The sequence below is a fragment of the Nelumbo lutea genome, chromosome 1 (assembly GCF_056320005.1).
Source record: "Nelumbo lutea isolate HS-2025 chromosome 1, American lotus-T2T, whole genome shotgun sequence".
Classification (NCBI taxonomy): Eukaryota; Viridiplantae; Streptophyta; class Magnoliopsida; order Proteales; family Nelumbonaceae; genus Nelumbo; species Nelumbo lutea.
In genome coordinates this window covers 181,298,892-181,317,740 of record NC_142684.1, presented here as the reverse complement: position 1 = coordinate 181,317,740, position 18,849 = coordinate 181,298,892, and the positions used below count along the sequence as shown (strand labels likewise).

The following is an 18,849-nucleotide window of genomic DNA, read 5'->3' as shown; positions in this document are numbered from 1 at the left end:
TTTTTGTTTTGAAGAAAAACCAAAAAAATCAGAAAACCATACACATGGGCAAACATCCTCAAAGTGAAGTGCCTATATTTATTTATGGTTGAGAAAATTTCCTCTATCCACAAAATACACATATACTAACATCTCCCTAAAATAAATTCATGGTTTAATTAGAGAAAAATAATCTATAATAATATAAAATATATAATGCTATTTTCATTGAATAATTGGTCTAATTTTTCTTATCAATAGGATGTGACAAAATGCATTTTTACCATAAAAAGATGGATTTCAAAAAGCACTTGCTTTCACAAATTGGGTCTAAAGTAAGACAAACAAACAAACATTTGTCTTAATTGAAAATAATTAAAAAACATAATTTAAATAAATTTCCTTTTTTTTTCTTGTAAAAATTGAAACACAATTTCAAGTCAATAAAAAAAAAGAGTTAAGGAGTATAAAAGATTTAAAAATCTGCCACGAATATAATCAAGAGGCTAGGGAGCAAGGAGGATGGGTTAATAATGATCAACAAAAGCGTCGAATAATAATAATAAGTTTATCCAATTTGATGGATAATGGGAATAGTTAAAATAAAAAAAGACACCCATATTATTTTTCTATTGTTGTGTTCTTAAGATCTTTTTAGGGCCCATTTGGTTTGTGGGAATAGGGGTTTGGAATGGACCATTTTCCACTTGGTTTTCTAGTAGAATAACACATTCCCCCATTTTAGGGAATGACTATTCTCTCTCCCTTCTTTTCTTTTCCTCCCTTAGAATTGAGAATCCCATTTCAGATGATTCCGATTCTAATTTAGATTCCATTCGAAGCAAACATATGGGGGAATAATAAACCATTTTGATTCCGATCATGAGGGGTTCTGATTCCAATTATAAATGTATTAACCAAACGGACCCTTACTATTTATTATTTTTTTTGCACGTATCTTTTTATTGTTAGGGTTGAATAGAGTAGGCGATCGAGTTGCGGACAAACGACGACGGCGTGCCCAACCCAAAAGACTGAGAGTTGAGAATTGAGAATAGAGATTGCTCACCGAAGAAAATAAAACGTGCAAACGAAACTACAGAAGGATATAAAGCACGTGGTTGGGGCCGTAAATATTGAAATATGTTCGGGACATTACCGTCCCACAGGGAATTATCCGTGATTCTCCAAGACCAAGAGACGCCTTGGAGTCACATTTTTAATTTCGAAAAAAATACAGCAAATCATTTTTGATCTCTCTCGATTGCAATATTTCATCTTCTCAACGGCTCGATTCTCGTTTCATCTGTCTCAGTTTTTCTGTTTGGTCAATGTTGATCTTGCTAGAATCTGGTGAATCTCGGCTATCTCATTTCGGAGGGAGTTTGTAAGATTCCCTTTTTTTCCCCTCCCGGCGGCCTGTCATCTGGTTTCCGGCTACTTCGCCCTAGGTTTCCTGTCGATCTGCCATTTAATGCTTGAGCTGCGGCATTCGGATAGGTCGTCTGTGGAGTTCAGCTTCCAGTCTGCTTAGGGTTTGGCCTGGTTCGTGGCTTAGAAGTTAGGGTTTCAAACTTTGGATTTTGCTTTCTTTAATTTTTGGTACTTCGTCATGCCGCGAAGTTCTCGACATAAGTCACACAGGCAACACAAACACAGTTCTAAGGATACTAGAGAATATTCGGACTCTGACGAAGATGGGAGCTTGAGAGATAGGAAAGGCAGGGAAGAAGCTGCTGCTAGGGTTTCCAGGGATTCAGCGTCTGGTGAGAAACGGAAGCTTGGTTCTCAGTCACAGGATGGCAAAGATCTTTTTGGTCCAGGTAACGGTGATATGTCAGAAGATTATGTTGCTTCGAAGAGGCGGAAAGATAGGGCCGATGCTGTAGTCACTGATCGCTGGAACGGCGGCGAGGACGAACAAGGAGACTCTTTAGTTGGAGACAGAGAGACGAAAGGGGATGGGCCACGACCCGATTCAGATAAAGGTCCCAAGTCAAAGTCTTCAGTTGATTCGAAGAGTAAGTCTAGCAGAAAGAGCGATAGTTGGAGTGAGAGAAAAGAGGAAAATGTGGTTTCAACAGGGGAGAATGAGGAGGCAAGGAAGAGTATGAGTAAGGTTGAGTCAAAGCGTAAATCTGAAAAGGATTCAAGTCGGAAAGATAATCATCAATACAAGGATGCAAAGGAAAAGGAACGGGGAACAGAGAAGGATAGAAAGGTTCAAGACGTTAGGCGTGAGAGATCAGTTGATACTATTCCGGGGTCAGGGGTTGCGGGTGGTGAATTAGGTAGGAAACAAGGTTCCCAATCAGGGGGTTTTGAAGAAGAGCGTCCCGTGAAGCGGGAAGCAGACAATACAGGTAAGGTAACCGGTTATCATGTTTCTATTTGTTTATTGTCAACTTCCAGTACTATTTGAACACTTTAAGAACTGATTTCTGCCTTTTAATGTGGCTTTTACCTATCTCAAGGCCTTTTTTTTCAAACTTTGGATTTTTTTTTTTTGGTTGAAAATCCTGTTCACTCCCTCCATGACTGATCTTTTACAATGGTTGTCGTCTTTTATTTTTGCATGTGGTTGAGATTGTTGGAGTTCATTTCAACTTGCTATTATGTCTGTACAAACTCAACTCAACCGAGTCTTAATCCCAACTATTTGGTTGTTGGGCAAATGAATCCTAGAACTTATTAAACATCTCTACCAAAAGGAGAAAAAAGTGTTACCGCATCTGTTCATTTATGGTTAATTTCTGAGTCAACTTTATTGAGTTCTAAACTGCAAGAAATGAAAGTAGAGATTCCAGCAGTCACTGATAAACTGGAAAAGGATCCAAGGGCCCTTCGAGGAGATTAGGGGGATCTATTTTATGTTTGCCTAATAAATCTGGAGTTGTTTTTACAGAACTATGGGTGTCAGGGATCTTGGGAAGGAGGTATTGGATTCCCTATAAACTAGTTGGGGAAGTCTGAGCGGAAAGTTGGAGGGGTTTGAGGAAGTGTGCTTCATAAGTACGATATGGAAAGTGAATACATTCAAGGACAGAGAATCAAGATTGATGTTCTGATATAGATTGCCAAAGGGGAATTCAAGATTCACAATATAAGGGCACATAAGCTAGATTAAGGTTTCTGTCAAGATGAAAAAGAAGAAAAATAAAAAAAAAACGGATTTGATGCTGTTTCATAAAATTTTAGGATTATGAAGTTTACAAGACCAAACAATTGAAGAATAAGGGTTTAGGGATAACTTGAAAGATTAGGGATTTTAATATAGTGAAACTAGTCTCAAGAAAGTAATACCCTGGTTAAAGATAACTACTGAAATCAAGAAAAAAATTTCAAAATTTATGTTACTCCTGCATCTTCTTTAGAGTTTCTGACTTCCAATTAAATCAAGAAAAGATTCAAAAGTTTTACATATCAAAAAAGGAAAAAAATCAAGAAAATATTCAGATTTAAAAAAATTGAGGAACTGAGATTTTATTTCAATAACAAGATATGTTGATATAGATAAACTGGGAGTTGATATACTTAAACATTTCTTGATTAAGATTAATGACACTTCACTGTTGAATCAAGATCCATCCACTGGAGTTGTGCCATAGGAAACAAGAAAGAAGTTATGCTAGAACTTCTGTAACCAATTTTTTCATTAAAAATTCTGTTTACAAAATCAGATTTATCTATAAAAGAAGCAAAAAGTGGCCTACCTAAGACTATCCTACACTTGCTGGCTAGACAAGAAAATAAAACAACTCAGAAAAACTGAACTATACATATAAAGTGACGATGTAAGAAAATTAATTGCTAATGAATTTCTGTGGCTTTTCTGATGAGCTGTCTGGATCTGCAGCTTGTTTTTTATGATGTTCTAGTTTGTATAATTAATTGTGTGTTTTGGGATTGGAAGGAACTCGATAACATATGAGCTTGTGAGCTGTCATGGTAGGCAGTGTTAGCTTTCATCTTTTTTCCCCCTTTTTGGTTGAGAGGATGAGACACTGAAATTACTTATGGTCCTTGATGATCAAACCGTCAGACATTCTATTATGTTCATTTCAAAAACCGTGGGAATGTTGGGCACCATTATCAATAACTGTGGGAAGAAAGCTTATTTGGGGTTTAACACTTGATGAAAAGAGCAAAGAGAGTAGGGAGCCTTGCTTACACCACCTGTCAAGTAGGTGAGTGAAATTTATCTTTCCATGGATATAAGGTGGCCTCAAAAGTGAAGCATAAAAAGCACTCTCTGCTTCAAGAGTAGTGAAGATGCCAATCATTTATCTCTTTCTTGTATGAAATGTGTGAAATCACTTATTCCCATCTTTTTTTTCTGATGAGTAATCAAAGGCACTTTTTCCCATCGTTGGCACTTCAGCGAATTTGCCCAACAGGGTTTTTTATTCTCTACTTCTGTTGACACCCTTCAAACAGATGTAAAATACTTTGGCATTGCACTAAATCAGAATAAAGCAGCACTTTTATATTGCATCTGTTGTGAAAGGAATTCTGGGGAAGTGGATGTTGTCACTGACCTTATGAAGGTGAGAATGGTTCACTATTACACATTTACATTAAAACAAAAGAGGGTGGCATATTGTGTTCTGAATTAGGAGATTAAAAGGGGTGCCAATGTATTCAACATTGAGAGGGTGATCTACAGCTAGAGGTGAGCATTATTCAGTTAAAACCGAACTGAGAATTTCAGTTTTGGTTTTTTCAGTTCAGTTATTTCAGTTTAGGATATTTTGGTTCGGTTAATTCAATTTCAGGGTATTTCGGTTATTGGTTTTGGTTTTCAGACTTGAAAATTTGGTTAACCAAAAAAATCAAATTAACCAAATTTATATTAAGGTGAGCATTATTCAGTTAAAACCGAACTGAGAATTTCAGTTTTGGTTTTTTCAGTTCAGTTATTTCAGTTTAGGATATTTTGGTTTGGTTAATTCAATTTCAGGGTATTTCGGTTATTGGTTTTGGTTTTCAGACTTGAAAATTTGGTTAACCAAAAAAATCAAATTAACCAAATTTATATTAATGTATAGTGTGTATATATATATATATATATATATATATATATATCGACTTAAAACAAGTGTATTAGATAACCAATTTGGCTTTATGCCAGGGAGATCAACCATGGAAGCTGTATCTTTTTTTGAGATGATTGATAGAAAAGTTCAGAGAGAAGAAGAAAGATCTTCATATGGTGTTCATTGATCTAGAAAAGGCATATGATAAAGTTTCTAGAGAGATAATATGATGGGTCTTGAAAAAGAAAGGGGTTCAAAGTAGGTATATAGACCTAATTAAGGATATGTATGAGAGGGCAACAAATAATGTCAGAACACTAGTGGGAGAGACTTCAGATTTTATAGTTACTATGGGTCTCCACCAAGGTTCAACACTTAGCCCTTATCTATTTGCACTGATCATAGATGAATTGACTAAACATATTCAAGAGGAAGTTCCATGGTACATGGTGGTATGGTGTCCCATTTTCAGATGCCCTTTATTAGAAAGAGAGATTGAGGAATGCATCAATCTGGTCAAGGGTTTGGAAGAGAGATGGTTAGTCATCACCTGATGCTAGGTTGTGGAAAAATGTGCAAATTGTGTGTTTACAGTAAAGTCATTTTATAATTCTATTATCAGAAATCAACTGAAAATTCTGATATTAGAGGAGTGTGGGGAAGTTTTGTGCATGGCTGCATTCTCTTGATAATATTCTAACAATAGATCATTTGAAAAGCAGGGGATTTTGCCCAGAAAGCCAATGCATTATGTGCTGTAATCATGGGAAGACTGTCATCAATTGCAGTGTTGCAGAATTTATTTGGAGGTTCTTTGCTGGGCTGTTTAGAAGACCCATGCATGATCCAGTCCGTTCAAAGAAGATTTTTCTCTACATGGCCATCGTTACCTGGAAGCAATAAAGCAAAAATATTTTGGAACATGTTGTTGGGACAAGACCTAGATGATGATGGTTCCTTTTGCAGTTTGTTGGGGTATGTGGAGAGAAGAATCTTGAAGGAAGATCCAGAGATATTAGGAGGGTGGTGGCTGATTTGGTTTCTTATTATGGATTCGTGTTACTTGCCCACCCTGAAAAAGACATATCTTGGTCTTCATTTGCATCTGACTTATGGTCGACACTTGAAATTATCAATGGAGTCTCTATGTAATCTTTGTAATATTTCTATTTGTACTTTTAATAAGTTGTTGGTTGAGTACTTGATTTCATTCTCAACATGGGTCAGATTGTACATTTACCTTTCCTTTTTATAAAATTTATTTTCTTTACTATAACAAACAGCTGGGCAAGATTTCCTGTTCCAGAATGGAAGCAAGAAAGTAGCTGTGTCTGTGCATCATATGGTGGTTAGTGGCTTTTGTTATCTTTCTGAGAATTGTTGTTATTAGTACGTTTAGGAATGAAAACTCTTCTAGAGTAAGGATGTGGAGAGAACTAACAATTGTATACTATCAGGTAAGGTTGTTGAATTGAATTAGAGCTCTACTGAAGATGGTGGCAGGTAGTTGTGATTTGTGAACTGAGTCAAGATACCTATTAATAATTGCAAGTGTTTGGTTAATCTTGACTGTATCAAATGAAACTCTGGGGATATCTGAGATATATGTTGCTTATATTGTGATTGATTTGTTTGGATGCCTAGGAAAATATCAGGATTTTGAGAAAATAGGAGCCATTATTTATGTATTTTTTAACAATGTCATGGTCTTTTAACCCTAAGAAATTAATGCATATTGCTATGGAATATAGAATGTTCTAGGCTTTTTGTATGATTAGTTACAAGTAGAAACTGATCAAGAACCAAAAGGTTTTAACAAATAATCTTGATTGTAAAATCAGGGTTTGCAGTCTGATCATGATTTTGGGGATGAAGTGTCTGGTCAAAGTGGTTGGGAGTGGTTTCAATCAGGATTTCTTGTGTTTGTTTTCGGTTATTGTGGCTTGGTCGTTCCTTTGTAGAAGTAGGTTGTATGTTCTGTTCTTTAGTTTTTATTTTTCTGTTTGATTTTTAGGTGTTGAGATGTAAGTTTGGTTAGAGAGTGGGTGTTTGGGCTACATGATTGAGTAGTGTTAAGTTTTTTTCACCACTCCCCACAAACTAAACAAAAATCAGTCCTGTAGAGCACATTTTGTATTGACCGGTGGCATGAAATTCATCTTTCTGCCCCTGGCCTTTCTTATTAGTTACCATTTGACAGTTTGGTTGTTGTGTTTCTGTAGGAAAAAAATTGTATTAACTGATAGTGGGAAATGCATCTTTCTGCCCTTAGCAATTCTTATTAGCTTCCATTTGACAGTTTGGTTATTGTGTTTCTGTAGAGTGGCAGATACAAGATGACTTGCGTAATCCTGAGTTAGAGAAAGAACTTGAGAAACGGATCAGGCGTAGGAGAGACGGCTCCGGTGACAAAGATAAATATCAAGATGATGTCAGGGACAGTACTGAAAAAAGATTGTCTTCTAGGGATGATCATTCCAAGAATGGAAGATATAAAGAGGAAAGGAATAAAGATGGGAGGTACAGAGTTAAGTATCGAGAAGATCTGGAGAGAGATCACAGGCCCAGGGATGATAAACACAGAGATGAGCGTTCTTCTAGAGATCATATAAGCAGTAGGTCTGACTCTAAGCATTTGAGGGATGAAAGTATATCTGCAGAAAGCCGTCATAAAAAATCTAAGTCCCAGGATGATGATCGTGATGGTAGTCCACATCCTGATAACCGAGGAACCAGGTATAAAGATATCAAAGGAAGGAAAAGATCTAATGATGATACTGATGATCATGGTGATATTAAGCTCCAAAGTAGCAAGGAACACCGCTCTGATGTTGAGAAGAAGTCATCTAGCAGTAGCAAAATAGACTCACATGTCGATAGGGGAAGGTCTCAATCACGCCATGCTGATGTTGATTCTTCTGTAAGCAATGCAAGGCGGAAAAGTTCCCCAAGCCCTGGTGCTCATGTTGCTAAAGAGCAGCATAGGTAATTTTCTGCTTGTATCCCCCCATTAGATTTGCTATTTTCTTTACATCTTTTTAAATCCTTTGTTTTCCAGAAAACATATAAAATGCTCCCATTATGTGATATTGTGGTTACGGAATAACATATCTTCTGACACTTCAATATGTGTTTATCTTAGTCATCAGAATACTGTGGTGTGAATATTTAAAAACATGATTTATGGTTTTCTTTTGAGAGAAAAGTACTGATATATTCATTGATTAAAAAAAGGTGTGTGTGTGAAAGGATGTATATGAAGAACAAATAGATAGTAACCCTTCCCACATCAACCAAAAATTAGGCAGGAATAGAGCTATCACTATACAAAAGGGTTGTTCCTGCCTCAACTCTTGCTAATCCATCAGTAATCAAGGGGGGTTGAAATAATGATTCAGATTTCATCTGCACTAGGACCTTGGCTTTATTTGAGGTGACATCTCTGATATGTCCACTAATGTTCCAAATCATGCTCCTTCTTTATCTCACATTCAGTATGAGGGAGTGGAGAGCTCCTACAGAATATTCTTCAAGTAGGAACCAAGGATTTCCACTAGTGTCCTTTGCATGAAAGCCAGATATATGCTTTTATTGCAATTTACCGGGATTTCACCAAAAAGAGAATCCTTCTCCATAAAGCTTCAAAAGAGGATACCTTGCCATCAAATATATGTTTCTTTCTCTGAAAAAAGATCCTTGTGACCAGTTTTGTCAAAGTGTTGACTAGTCACAAATTGTCAACTGGACTAGTCAGCCAATACTCAATACTCATGATGCGGTTGGCAGTTGCCACACTTAGGTCAAAATTTTGGTCCAAAAAATCATTATTTGAAGAACAAGTTTTGAGCCAAAAGTGATTATTTTTTGAAGCTAAAATATCTAATTTCAAGGAATCAATTCTTAGAATGAGTTACGAACCCAGAAAAAGAATTAGTTCCAACAATTTTCATAAATGCAAACTTAAAGATTGATTCTTTGAAACACAAAAGTCATCAGAGTTGATTCTTTGAAAGCATGCCAAACACAGTCTAAGCATTGACTGGGTTGACAAGTGGATTAATGACTAGTCAACTTAGCCGCAAAGTTATTTAAAGCTTTATTTGTTTGTTTGTATTTCTAATTATTTGAAATGATATGGAATAGAATATGCTAGTATTTTGTTATGTTTGTACTGTTGCTTTAAATATTTGTGATGGAACATGATTGGCTGATGGTGAAGATGCCAGCTGGCTTGCTGGTAAGGTCTCTAGCTGGTCATAGCAGAGACTTGGGATTGAATCGCGAGTCTGGGCGCTAACTGGTTATTGCCTCACCATGGACAAACTGCTTGGGACAAGTTGCAGCATAGCTGTTTCTTTGGAAAGGACTGTTTTTTTTTATTATTATTTTAAAACCATGGATTTATATCCACATTAATTCTGTTAATTACCATGAAGAAGAGGACGTCAGGGGGTTTTATACCATCCTGGCTTGCTAAAACTTTTCACTTACTCAAAATGAGGGTACCATTTGTTTTATCTGATTGGATTTAGTCTTTTGTTTGCTGATGTGACCCTATAAATGACTACCTATATGTTTCTTTGCTTACATCAACTTTCTTTCTCCCCCTCTGCAATACAAGGCTGTGTTTGGTTTCTTAGAAAATTATTGAAAAAGGAAAAGTTGTGGGAAAATCCTCAACGTATATTTTTTTTTATGAAATCCCTTGAAAACTCCTTACAATTTTCCTTTTCTCACTTATTTTCAAGAAACTGGACACAACTTAAGTGAATTAAACAAGTTAAGATTATTACCTGCCATGTCCTCTTATATGAATAACCAAACAATTTAAATTATCACATATATTGGCATTACAATACTATAGTCTGTGTTTGGATTTGGAGGTGGAATTGGAATTGTCAGTTGCACAGTATCCTGATTACGCTGATTGGGACTTGAGTGCATTTTTTGGCATTATGGTGTTCAATCAAAAGTTGGGGACTTTTGCCTTTAATCACCAGACACATCTCTGAACTTAAATATTTATGCATAAACGCACACAGATATATAGTTGTTCAAATAACTATTTTTTTAATAAGTAATTGTTCAAATTACTATTCATACTGTATATAAAATGTTCCAGCTGTATTGAAAAAATTCTGAACTTTTAGAGCAATCAAGTGATATTTTAGCAATTGTAATACTTCATATCCATCTGGATGTATGTAAGTTAGGACCGTTAGGTAAACTAACATCTTAGATGTGCTTTTATTTCTGTGTACGTGTACCAACTGCCAGTGAACTGTTGTCCTTTCTACTTTATCCTGTGTCTTCTATATATGGTTTATATGGTGCAAGAATATTATGGGTTGGGATAGCACATCTATAGAATGTGTTTGAGTGTGTTCTGTGCATGTGTTGCATGTGTGCGCATCTTCTCTAAAGGTTCTATTGGAACCAGGTCCTATCCAGTCACAATTGGGTTTGGATAGATGAGCCAAGTTCTACCTGGTACATGCTAAATATAATCTAAGTTCTTGTTCTGCCCAACATGTTCATGGATAAATCTCCTTTACTCAGTTTGGCTACTATAGTAAGGGCTATAGTGTACCAATGAATCATAGTTTTTTTTTATATTTTTTTAATATGGACTAGTTCATTGGTTTTCACTTATTATGTATTATTTACTTGAAGTTTTAATAATTTAAAAATGACTGATAGTTTTAAGTTACTTTAAGTGGTTCTCTAAATTTAACTTTTAAATTACTTCTATTTGGTTGCAAGGTGCCAACCAGTGGGTTGGTAAGGTCTCCTGCTGGTTGTAGTGGAGAGTTGGAGACTTGGGGATCGAATCCTGCCTGCACCTGGGTTGGGGGATCCCCCCGGTTGTGTAGCCCTTCAAAAGAAATCATAAAAAAGAATTTATTCTATTTGGTTGCTTTTCCTTTCTATTTGCTTGGTATATTTTTATTAGAATGCTGGATAGTTTATTTCTCATTTACTTGCATTTTACTGTCTTGCAAACAATTGATCCAGTTCCCAAAACTCCTTGAACAACCTTGCTCCCGGTGGCCCAGTGTTTGTAAAACATGATTCAACAAGGCTTGGGGGATTGAATTCCAAACCTGGAATCAAATCCCACTCTTGTTATGGTAACCACAAACCAATTGAGTTCTGTGGGTTCTTTTCCAAAAAAGAGAAAAATGAGTTGCATCTTTATAATAAACCCTATTTTATTTTGATTTCTTTTTTTGTCAAAAAGTTTAATAAACTGTGCTGAATTTGTTTCTGTATTTTATGGTATTTAGTTTTGTGAGTTTGGATCAATTTTAATCTAATTGAAAGGCTGGATGCTGGTTGATTAGTTAATCTTTTGTTTTCGTTTTTTTATCAGGAAATCTTTTGTTTTCTTTTCAATGATTTTGTTTTATTCATTCTAGGGTTGATGATCACAAAATGATACTCCAACACACTTATCCTTGCGGCAGGCTTGTGTTTTCTCTACTGGAAATAAGAGGGATAAAATCATGTAGAGATTAGAAACAAGAGGTTTAACTAGGATTAAAACAGAATATATGCTATGCAAATTTAATAACAATGGGGGTGCAAATTAGGGTACAGTTAGGATTGGTCACCAAGAGATAATTCAATGTGACCTTTTCCGTTACCTTAGTTTGATAATTCATAACAAGGAGAGATTGAGGAGGATGACACTCATAGAGTTAGAGCAGGATGGGCAAAATGAAGGGGGTTCATGTGTAGTCTTATGTGATAAGCGAATACCACCTAGATTAAAATGAAAATTTGATTAAATAGTTGTAAGGACAACACTGCTGTATGGAGTAGAGCATTGGGCAGTTAAGATACAACTTGCCCAAAAAAATAAGTGTGGCAGAAGTGTGTCTACTGATTGAGATGGATGAGTGGAAAACCTGGAAAGGGTAGGGTCAGAAATGAAGTCATTGGAAGGAACCTAGGTGTAGCTCCAACGGGTGGTAGATGAGATAAAGTAGACCAAGATGGTTTTGTCATGTGCTTAGAAGACCACCTACAGCACCTTCAAGAATTGATCTGTTACAAATTGAGGGGCTAGGGGCAGACCAAAAGGGACATGGGTTGAAGTAGTATGAAACAACATAAGTGCTCATAATTTAACAATTGATGTGGCACTAAATAGAACCGAATGGAAAAACAGTATCCATATGGTTGACCCCATTTAGTTGGGCTTAGGCTTAGATGATGATGATCCTTGTAGTTTTGGCACCTCATTTTTGTCACCTAGAAAGAAGAAGGGTAAAATCATATGGGCAGGGGTGTGGTGTCCCAGTTTTAGAAGGAACCTGAATGATTGGGAAGTGGAGCAATGGGAGGAGTTGATGCAGATCCTGAGTGCGATAAGGGTGGACAGTACAAGGGGGGACGGGGATTTGGGCTAAGGAGAAATCAGGTAGGTTCTCAGTCAAATCTTTTTACAGTAGCCTTTGCAGGGAGGAGGAAGATAATTTTCCCGAAGATCCCTTATGGAGGACGGTGGCTCCTTTAGAAGTATCCTTTTGTCTATGGATGACAGCCTTAGGGAAGTGCTTAACAGATGACATTTTGACAAAGAGAGGTTGGGTAGTAGAACCAAGCAAATGTGTCCTATCTGGCAACAATTTTGAAAAGTTGGAGCATCTCTTTCTGCACTGCAGATTTAGTTGGGTAATTTGGATGAAAATGTTAAAAGTTTTTGGAGTTCAGTCATGCCTCCCAAGGAATGCATTGGATGATTTGGATCTGTTATGGGGCTGGGGGTCTAAGGGTCGGAAAGAAACACAGGACTCTTTGAAAATCAGTTGAGATCAGAGGAGGAACTCTTAAAGAGCATTTGGGGAAGGTTACACTCCTGGGTGGCAATGCACAAACTGTTCAAGAATTGTCCTTATAGTTCTCTTTTGGAGTATAGAAATATTTGTGCATGTTCTTTTTTGGTTTTTCTGAGTTGTACAAAGTGCTTGCCTTGCTCAGTGCCTCAGTGGGCAAGGCTGTATTTATTTCAGTCTTCTGTAATGAAATACTTTACCTTTTTTCTCTCTCTAAAGAAAATCTGCTTTACTTGTGACTATTTGGGAAAAAAGAAACACCAGATTTTCAAGGGCAAAAACCAAATAAAGGAAGCTCTCCAGTCATGAACCTAATCAATATGAAGACATTGAACCTAATTGGGTGAAGATATTGATGTGTTCCAGCCTTTTTCTACTAACATATCATTTGTAATTTGGCATATGGTGGCAGATTCTTCCAGACATTTTTCTCACCTGGTCTCCTCCAGTCATGTACCTAATCAAGATGAGCTTTGATAGCTGTAGTTTGGGCAACCGGGGATATCTGGAATTGGTGATTTGGCAACCAAGAAAACACAATTCCCAATACTTTTTTGAAATCCTCTTCTTTTGAGCTCTGCCTCCCATCGAAAATTCTGCTATTTCTTTCACACCACACTTCCCAAAAGATTGCTGTAGGAATGATGCTCCATGCTCTTCAAGCCTTGCTTAACCCCCTATGGATCCCTTTGTATCAGTCTTTTTTTTTAATCTCAACCTCAAGCATATCCAATATTCTTCTCCAAATCCAATACACAAACTCATTGCTACAGAAGGGGATGATTGTGGTTTCCACACTTATATTACATGGTGCAACTCTCATTCACCGCCTCTAAAACTCTTCTGATTAAGTTGTCCCTCATTAAATCTTATCAAGTACTGCAGACCAAACAAAGAAAGCCAATTTATATGGCACATTTCTGATCCATATCCTATCACTTGGGAAGTCAGAGGCATTCTCCCTTGTCAAACTGTTGTAAAAGGATTTAGCATAAAATTCACCTAATTTCTCAAAAATCCACCTCTTTTGTCTTCCCATGCACCATTCATCCTTGAGGCATACAAAATCTGTAACAAACTAATCAAGTAAGTCACCTCCCAGTCATTTAGTTCCTTCGGAATTGAGGGTTCCAAACACAACACCTATTCTGCCTTTCTATACATTCTTCCAACATTGCACTCTTGTTCCCAGCAATCTCAAAGAGGTCAGGGTACAAATCCTTGAGGGGGCCATCACCACACTAGTGATCCTTCCAGAAAAGACCCTTTATCCGTTACCAACATCATATTTTACGCCCTTCATAAACTGTGTGTGTGTTTTCTGAATTGCCTTCCAGATTGAACATCCATAAAAGGATCTTATATCTTTTGTTTCCCAATCTCTGCTACTAGAGCCTTACTTGGATACAATTAACCTTCTCCACAACTGTTCAGCTGCTCGTTAAACCTCCACAATCACTTCCCTAACAGGGCAGTGTTGGCTTCCTTCACCAAATGCCATTTAGCTTCCTCCTTCCACTCCCTCCACAAAAAATCTCTGGTATTCTTCTCCAACACAGAAACCAATACTGCTGGTAAGTTTTAATGGCTGACTTCCCTAGGAGGAAATCTGTAACAGTATGAAGAGTGATAACTAGTGGGGTTAATAGTACTAGCTTCCTTGTACAACTCTCTACATATCATTTCATTTATTTAATTAGGAACTTGACCTGCTAATGATAAAAAAGGTCATTGTAGCTTTTCCTTTTTATCGCCAATAATGGATAATGAAGCTGACAAACTGTATTATATGTGAAAGGCTATTTACATGAGAATATGCACAATAACTTCGCAAATAACAAGGCCAATCACTACCAAAACTACTAGGACTAAGAGATTACCACTACATGCACAAAATCATTCCAGACATGGGAAGGACATGGACTGTTGAATTTGGTTCTCCAGGCAGTCTGTCTGGTTTGCACCCTTAGCCATGCCAAAATCTCCATAATTAATGCATTTTGTCTGTTCCAACATATATACTTGAGTTTTTTTTTTTTTGTTTCTAGATTTTTTTTATAGGGTGGATTATCCTTCTAGAACCTTGGCTTCTGAAATTAAACTCTGTTTTAGATGGATTCTTAGCTTTAGCTGACTCTATGCCCATGGAAGACTGGACCAACTTAGATTTGTTGTGCACCTCTGGGTTGGCCTTGATTTGGTTTTTGTGGCACCTCCTTGAGGTTGTTTTGCCTCTTCAACCTTGCTTCCCTAGGCATGGATTTTTTTGTACTCTCTTCTCTTTTCTCTTTTCCAATCTTAATGAGTTTCTTTTACTGTTCGGGGGGGGGGGATGTTTACATAATAGCATGCCCATGGAAAGGTCAAGTCCTGGAAGTTTGAGGCCTTATGATGTGGATGGGGCATTGGAAAAATGAATCAATCTGTTGTGGTATATGACAGGGTGAACCTTGTTTTAACTTGCATCCCTGAATTTTATAATATTAGGTAGAAAACTAACTCCTATGGCCCTTTCTTTTGACTAAATGAATACATACCTCACACCAGAGACTGTCTGTTGGTTACTTCCGGAGCTGGAGAGTCTGCAATGGAGCTTGTAGACTGGAATTCGATGCTATTCAAAAAATAAAACAGAAGTTTGCAATGATTCATCAAATATGGAAGCTTTGGAAACATTGTTATTTGAAATGTCAACTAAAGTTTAGCACATTGCTATTGTAATGTTGACACTCCCTCTGGTCTGTTGAAGTGTTGATTTGGCTCGAACGATTTTCAGGTTCAGAAAACAAGGCTTTCCACGCCAATTTGGTTTCCTGTTATAGCCAGATTTAGTGTTAATGAATCCAGATCATGTTTATTTGAAGTTGGGTGAATAATAATTTGCAACATGTTCATGTTTTCAGGCATGGCTCAAAGCAAATGGACATGAAGTATAGAGACTCTGCATCTGAAGAAAGAGTTCGGCCTAATGCAACTTCCTCAAGAGAGGTTGGTGTCTCTGGCATCCTTGAAAAATCACGATCTTTGGACAAGCCTGTACAAAGGGATGACAACCATTTTGGTGAGTTGTCAACTGAACGGTCTCCCAGATCAGATGTTCTGGCCTCACCCATGCAGTTTGACAAATCCCCATCATCATCAAGTATTGACCGGAGATACTCCAATAGAAGCAGTGTGAGACGGAGCCTTGATGTTGAAGAAACAGGACGAAGGAGTACTGGTTCTAAAGATGCAAGGGATCATTCCAATAATGAAGACAGAGGTAGTCGGGAATTTCCTTTTGAGAAGGCAGTGGATGAGTTTTCTCAAGGAGATGGTGACACTGTCTCTGTTTCATCATCTTTCAATAGAACTGGTCACTTTCCTGACAGATCATCATCTCTTCCTCCACCACCGCCTTTCAGAGCTGGTGCTGATGGGCCTTCAGTTTTAGGTTCATCAGAAGAAGACAGCAGAGGTAAGCCCAGTAACCGTTTCAAGAGGAGTAGTGATACCGGTGCAGGAAGGGGGCAGGGAAATCCTTGGAAAGGTACACCAAATTGGCCCTCACCAGTAGCAAATGGTTTCCTTCCTTACCAACATGGGCCACCACCTGGAGGATTTCATGTGATGCAGCAATTTCCCGCTCCACCCTTGTTTGGAGTTAGACCGTCGATGGAATTAAACCATGCCGGGGTTCATTATCAGTTGCCCGATACTGACCGGTTTTCCCCTCATGGACATCCATTTGGGTGGCGGAATCCAGCTGAAGAGTCTTGCCCACCTCATTTGCATGGATGGGATGGGAGTAATGGTGTCTATGGTGATGACTCTCACATGTTTGGGAGACCAGAATGGGATCAGAACAGACACTTGATGAGTGGTCGTGGGCGGGAAACTAGTGCAGAAATGTGGAAGGGACATAATGGTGGTATGAATATGGAGTTGCCCACGACATCCCAAAAGGAGGATTATCCACTCCGTGTCCCTGATGAGGTCTGGGCTGGGCAGTCAACCCAGCGGCCCCGAAATGAACGGAACAGGTCTGTCACTAGGGCAGAAAGCATTGAAATAAAGAGATCCAGCTCCACTCCAGAAAAGGGCATTTCTGAAGCTTCTCCAAAATCCATCCACGGGAATAGTCCTGAGCCTTGTAAAATATCTAGTAATGGTGGTTCTCAATTTTGTCATGTTTATCTATCTGGGATAGAAATCTCAGAGGATCTTACCCATCCGGAGTTGTATGGCCAGTGCATGGGCTTATTGGAAACTGAAGGAAATAAGACTGATGAAGATGTTACCAAGAATGCACAAATGGACCTAGAGGTAGAATATGTTACGGAACATAATATTATCTCTTCTTCCATTTCTTTCCTTCCCCATTTACTTGTATTATGAATTCTGTATCTTAGTCCTTTTTCTATGACAGGAGAGTGCAGAATCTGGATATAATATTTCTTATACTATGGGTGCTTCCTTCTTCCCTGCAATCAGGGCTACTGTTTTCCAGGTAGATTCATTTCAGAAACTAGTGCTTTAAAGCTGCAATGTGATCCTTATTTTTTTCTTCATGCTGCTTGGTCATATAAATATGAAGCTATATACTCCTTTTTGAGCCTGCCTTTATCAGTGCAAGGTGCCAACTTATTTGTATATGTTCCCATTACAGCATTGCTGCAAACTCTTTAAATATTGATCCTTTCTGGAAGCCATGGCTTACACCTGAGATTTCTGTGGCTTAAAGCATATTCATAGACAACCAGTGCAATAGCTGGTTCACAATTTTCTGAATTTAGAACTGTCTGCTCTAATCAAGAACTGAATTATAGGGTGTTAAATTTGAACTGAGCAACTGACCTGTAATGTTGAACGGAGCTAGTAGATATATGACCTACAAATTGCCTTGATGATTTATTATTGTTATTCTATGTTTGCAGAGAGCCCTGAACCTTTACAAAAAGCAGAGTGAAGAGATGAAGGCCAAAAACACTCAATCATTCTCTGAGCCACAACAAAAAAAGATAACAGCAGATGATGGGGTGAAACCCGAGCTGGTTCCAACTTCCAATCAGGAGACAGCAGGGGATGCGGTTCTTGATTACAAACAAGAGAAAGCAGATGCAGTCCCTACTTCCAATCTGGAGGCAGTGGAACAATTTCCAAGTCTCAGTGATCAGAAGCCTGTTAAGATGGGGGAGCGTGTTTCAACTACTGGTGAAGAGGTTGTGGAACTGACATCAAATCCTTTGGTGGACGATATCAGGCCACCATCAACTCCCAGTCAGAAGATACCGGAGTTGGAACCAACTCCAGGAAAGGTTGTACAGGAGGTGATGATTTCAGCTTCAAATCAGAAGAAAATGGAGCTTATTGCTAGTCCAGATCAGGAGAAACATGAAGCAGTGGGACACTGCCTTTTCTCTCCTGAAACTGCTTCACAGCCTATAAGCAATTCAATCAGTAACGACGAGGAAACAAACAACAGTGGCATTTCCAAGGGCAACCCTTCCACTAATGGTAGTGAAGGGAATCAGGCATTCGGTGATATAATGTGTGGTCCAGTAGGTTTTTCTGACAGTTCCAAGGTTTGTGAGGCTTTAATGTCTGAGTCAATTGAGTCTGGGTTGGTAAATTTAAGTCGGATACATCATTCTCCTGAAAGTACACATTGAGACATTTTCTATTCCATGTGTTTTTTGAAATGCCATTTTCATTGAAATTCATCATGTTTCTCATTTTGTTCGCCATTATTGCTTATCTACCTCATCAACCAATTTTTAAGTTTTCTGCCCTGATGGTTCTCTGTTGATTTTGTTTCAATAAAAGAAACAAAAGGGATGACATAGGATAGGTTATCAATGTACTTTTCTTCTGTCCTTTATTTATGTTCAGAAATCTGGGTGGTTGATATAAGTGGAACAGTATACTGGGTACTGGGTTTTGAAAGCGGTATAGATGACAATTGATTTGATGCATTTGGAATATCAGGTATTTTCTCTCGGATCCCATTTTAT

General features: G+C 37.8%; 1 protein-coding gene across 1 annotated transcript; it reads left to right on the top strand.

Annotated features, from left to right (window-relative positions):
- The first annotated feature begins 980 nt into the window (after positions 1 to 980).
- Positions 981 to 18,582, top strand: LOC148879618 (LOW protein: zinc finger CCCH domain protein). The gene is made up of 5 exons (XM_088961203.1): positions 981 to 2,342; positions 7,337 to 8,000; positions 15,760 to 17,161; positions 17,265 to 17,345; positions 17,773 to 18,582. Exons 1-5 carry the CDS (start codon positions 1,592 to 1,594, stop codon positions 18,505 to 18,507), a joined length of 3,633 nt encoding a protein of 1,210 aa, XP_088817329.1. The 5' UTR covers positions 981 to 1,591; the 3' UTR covers positions 18,508 to 18,582.
- The last annotated feature ends 267 nt before the right edge of the window (positions 18,583 to 18,849 follow it).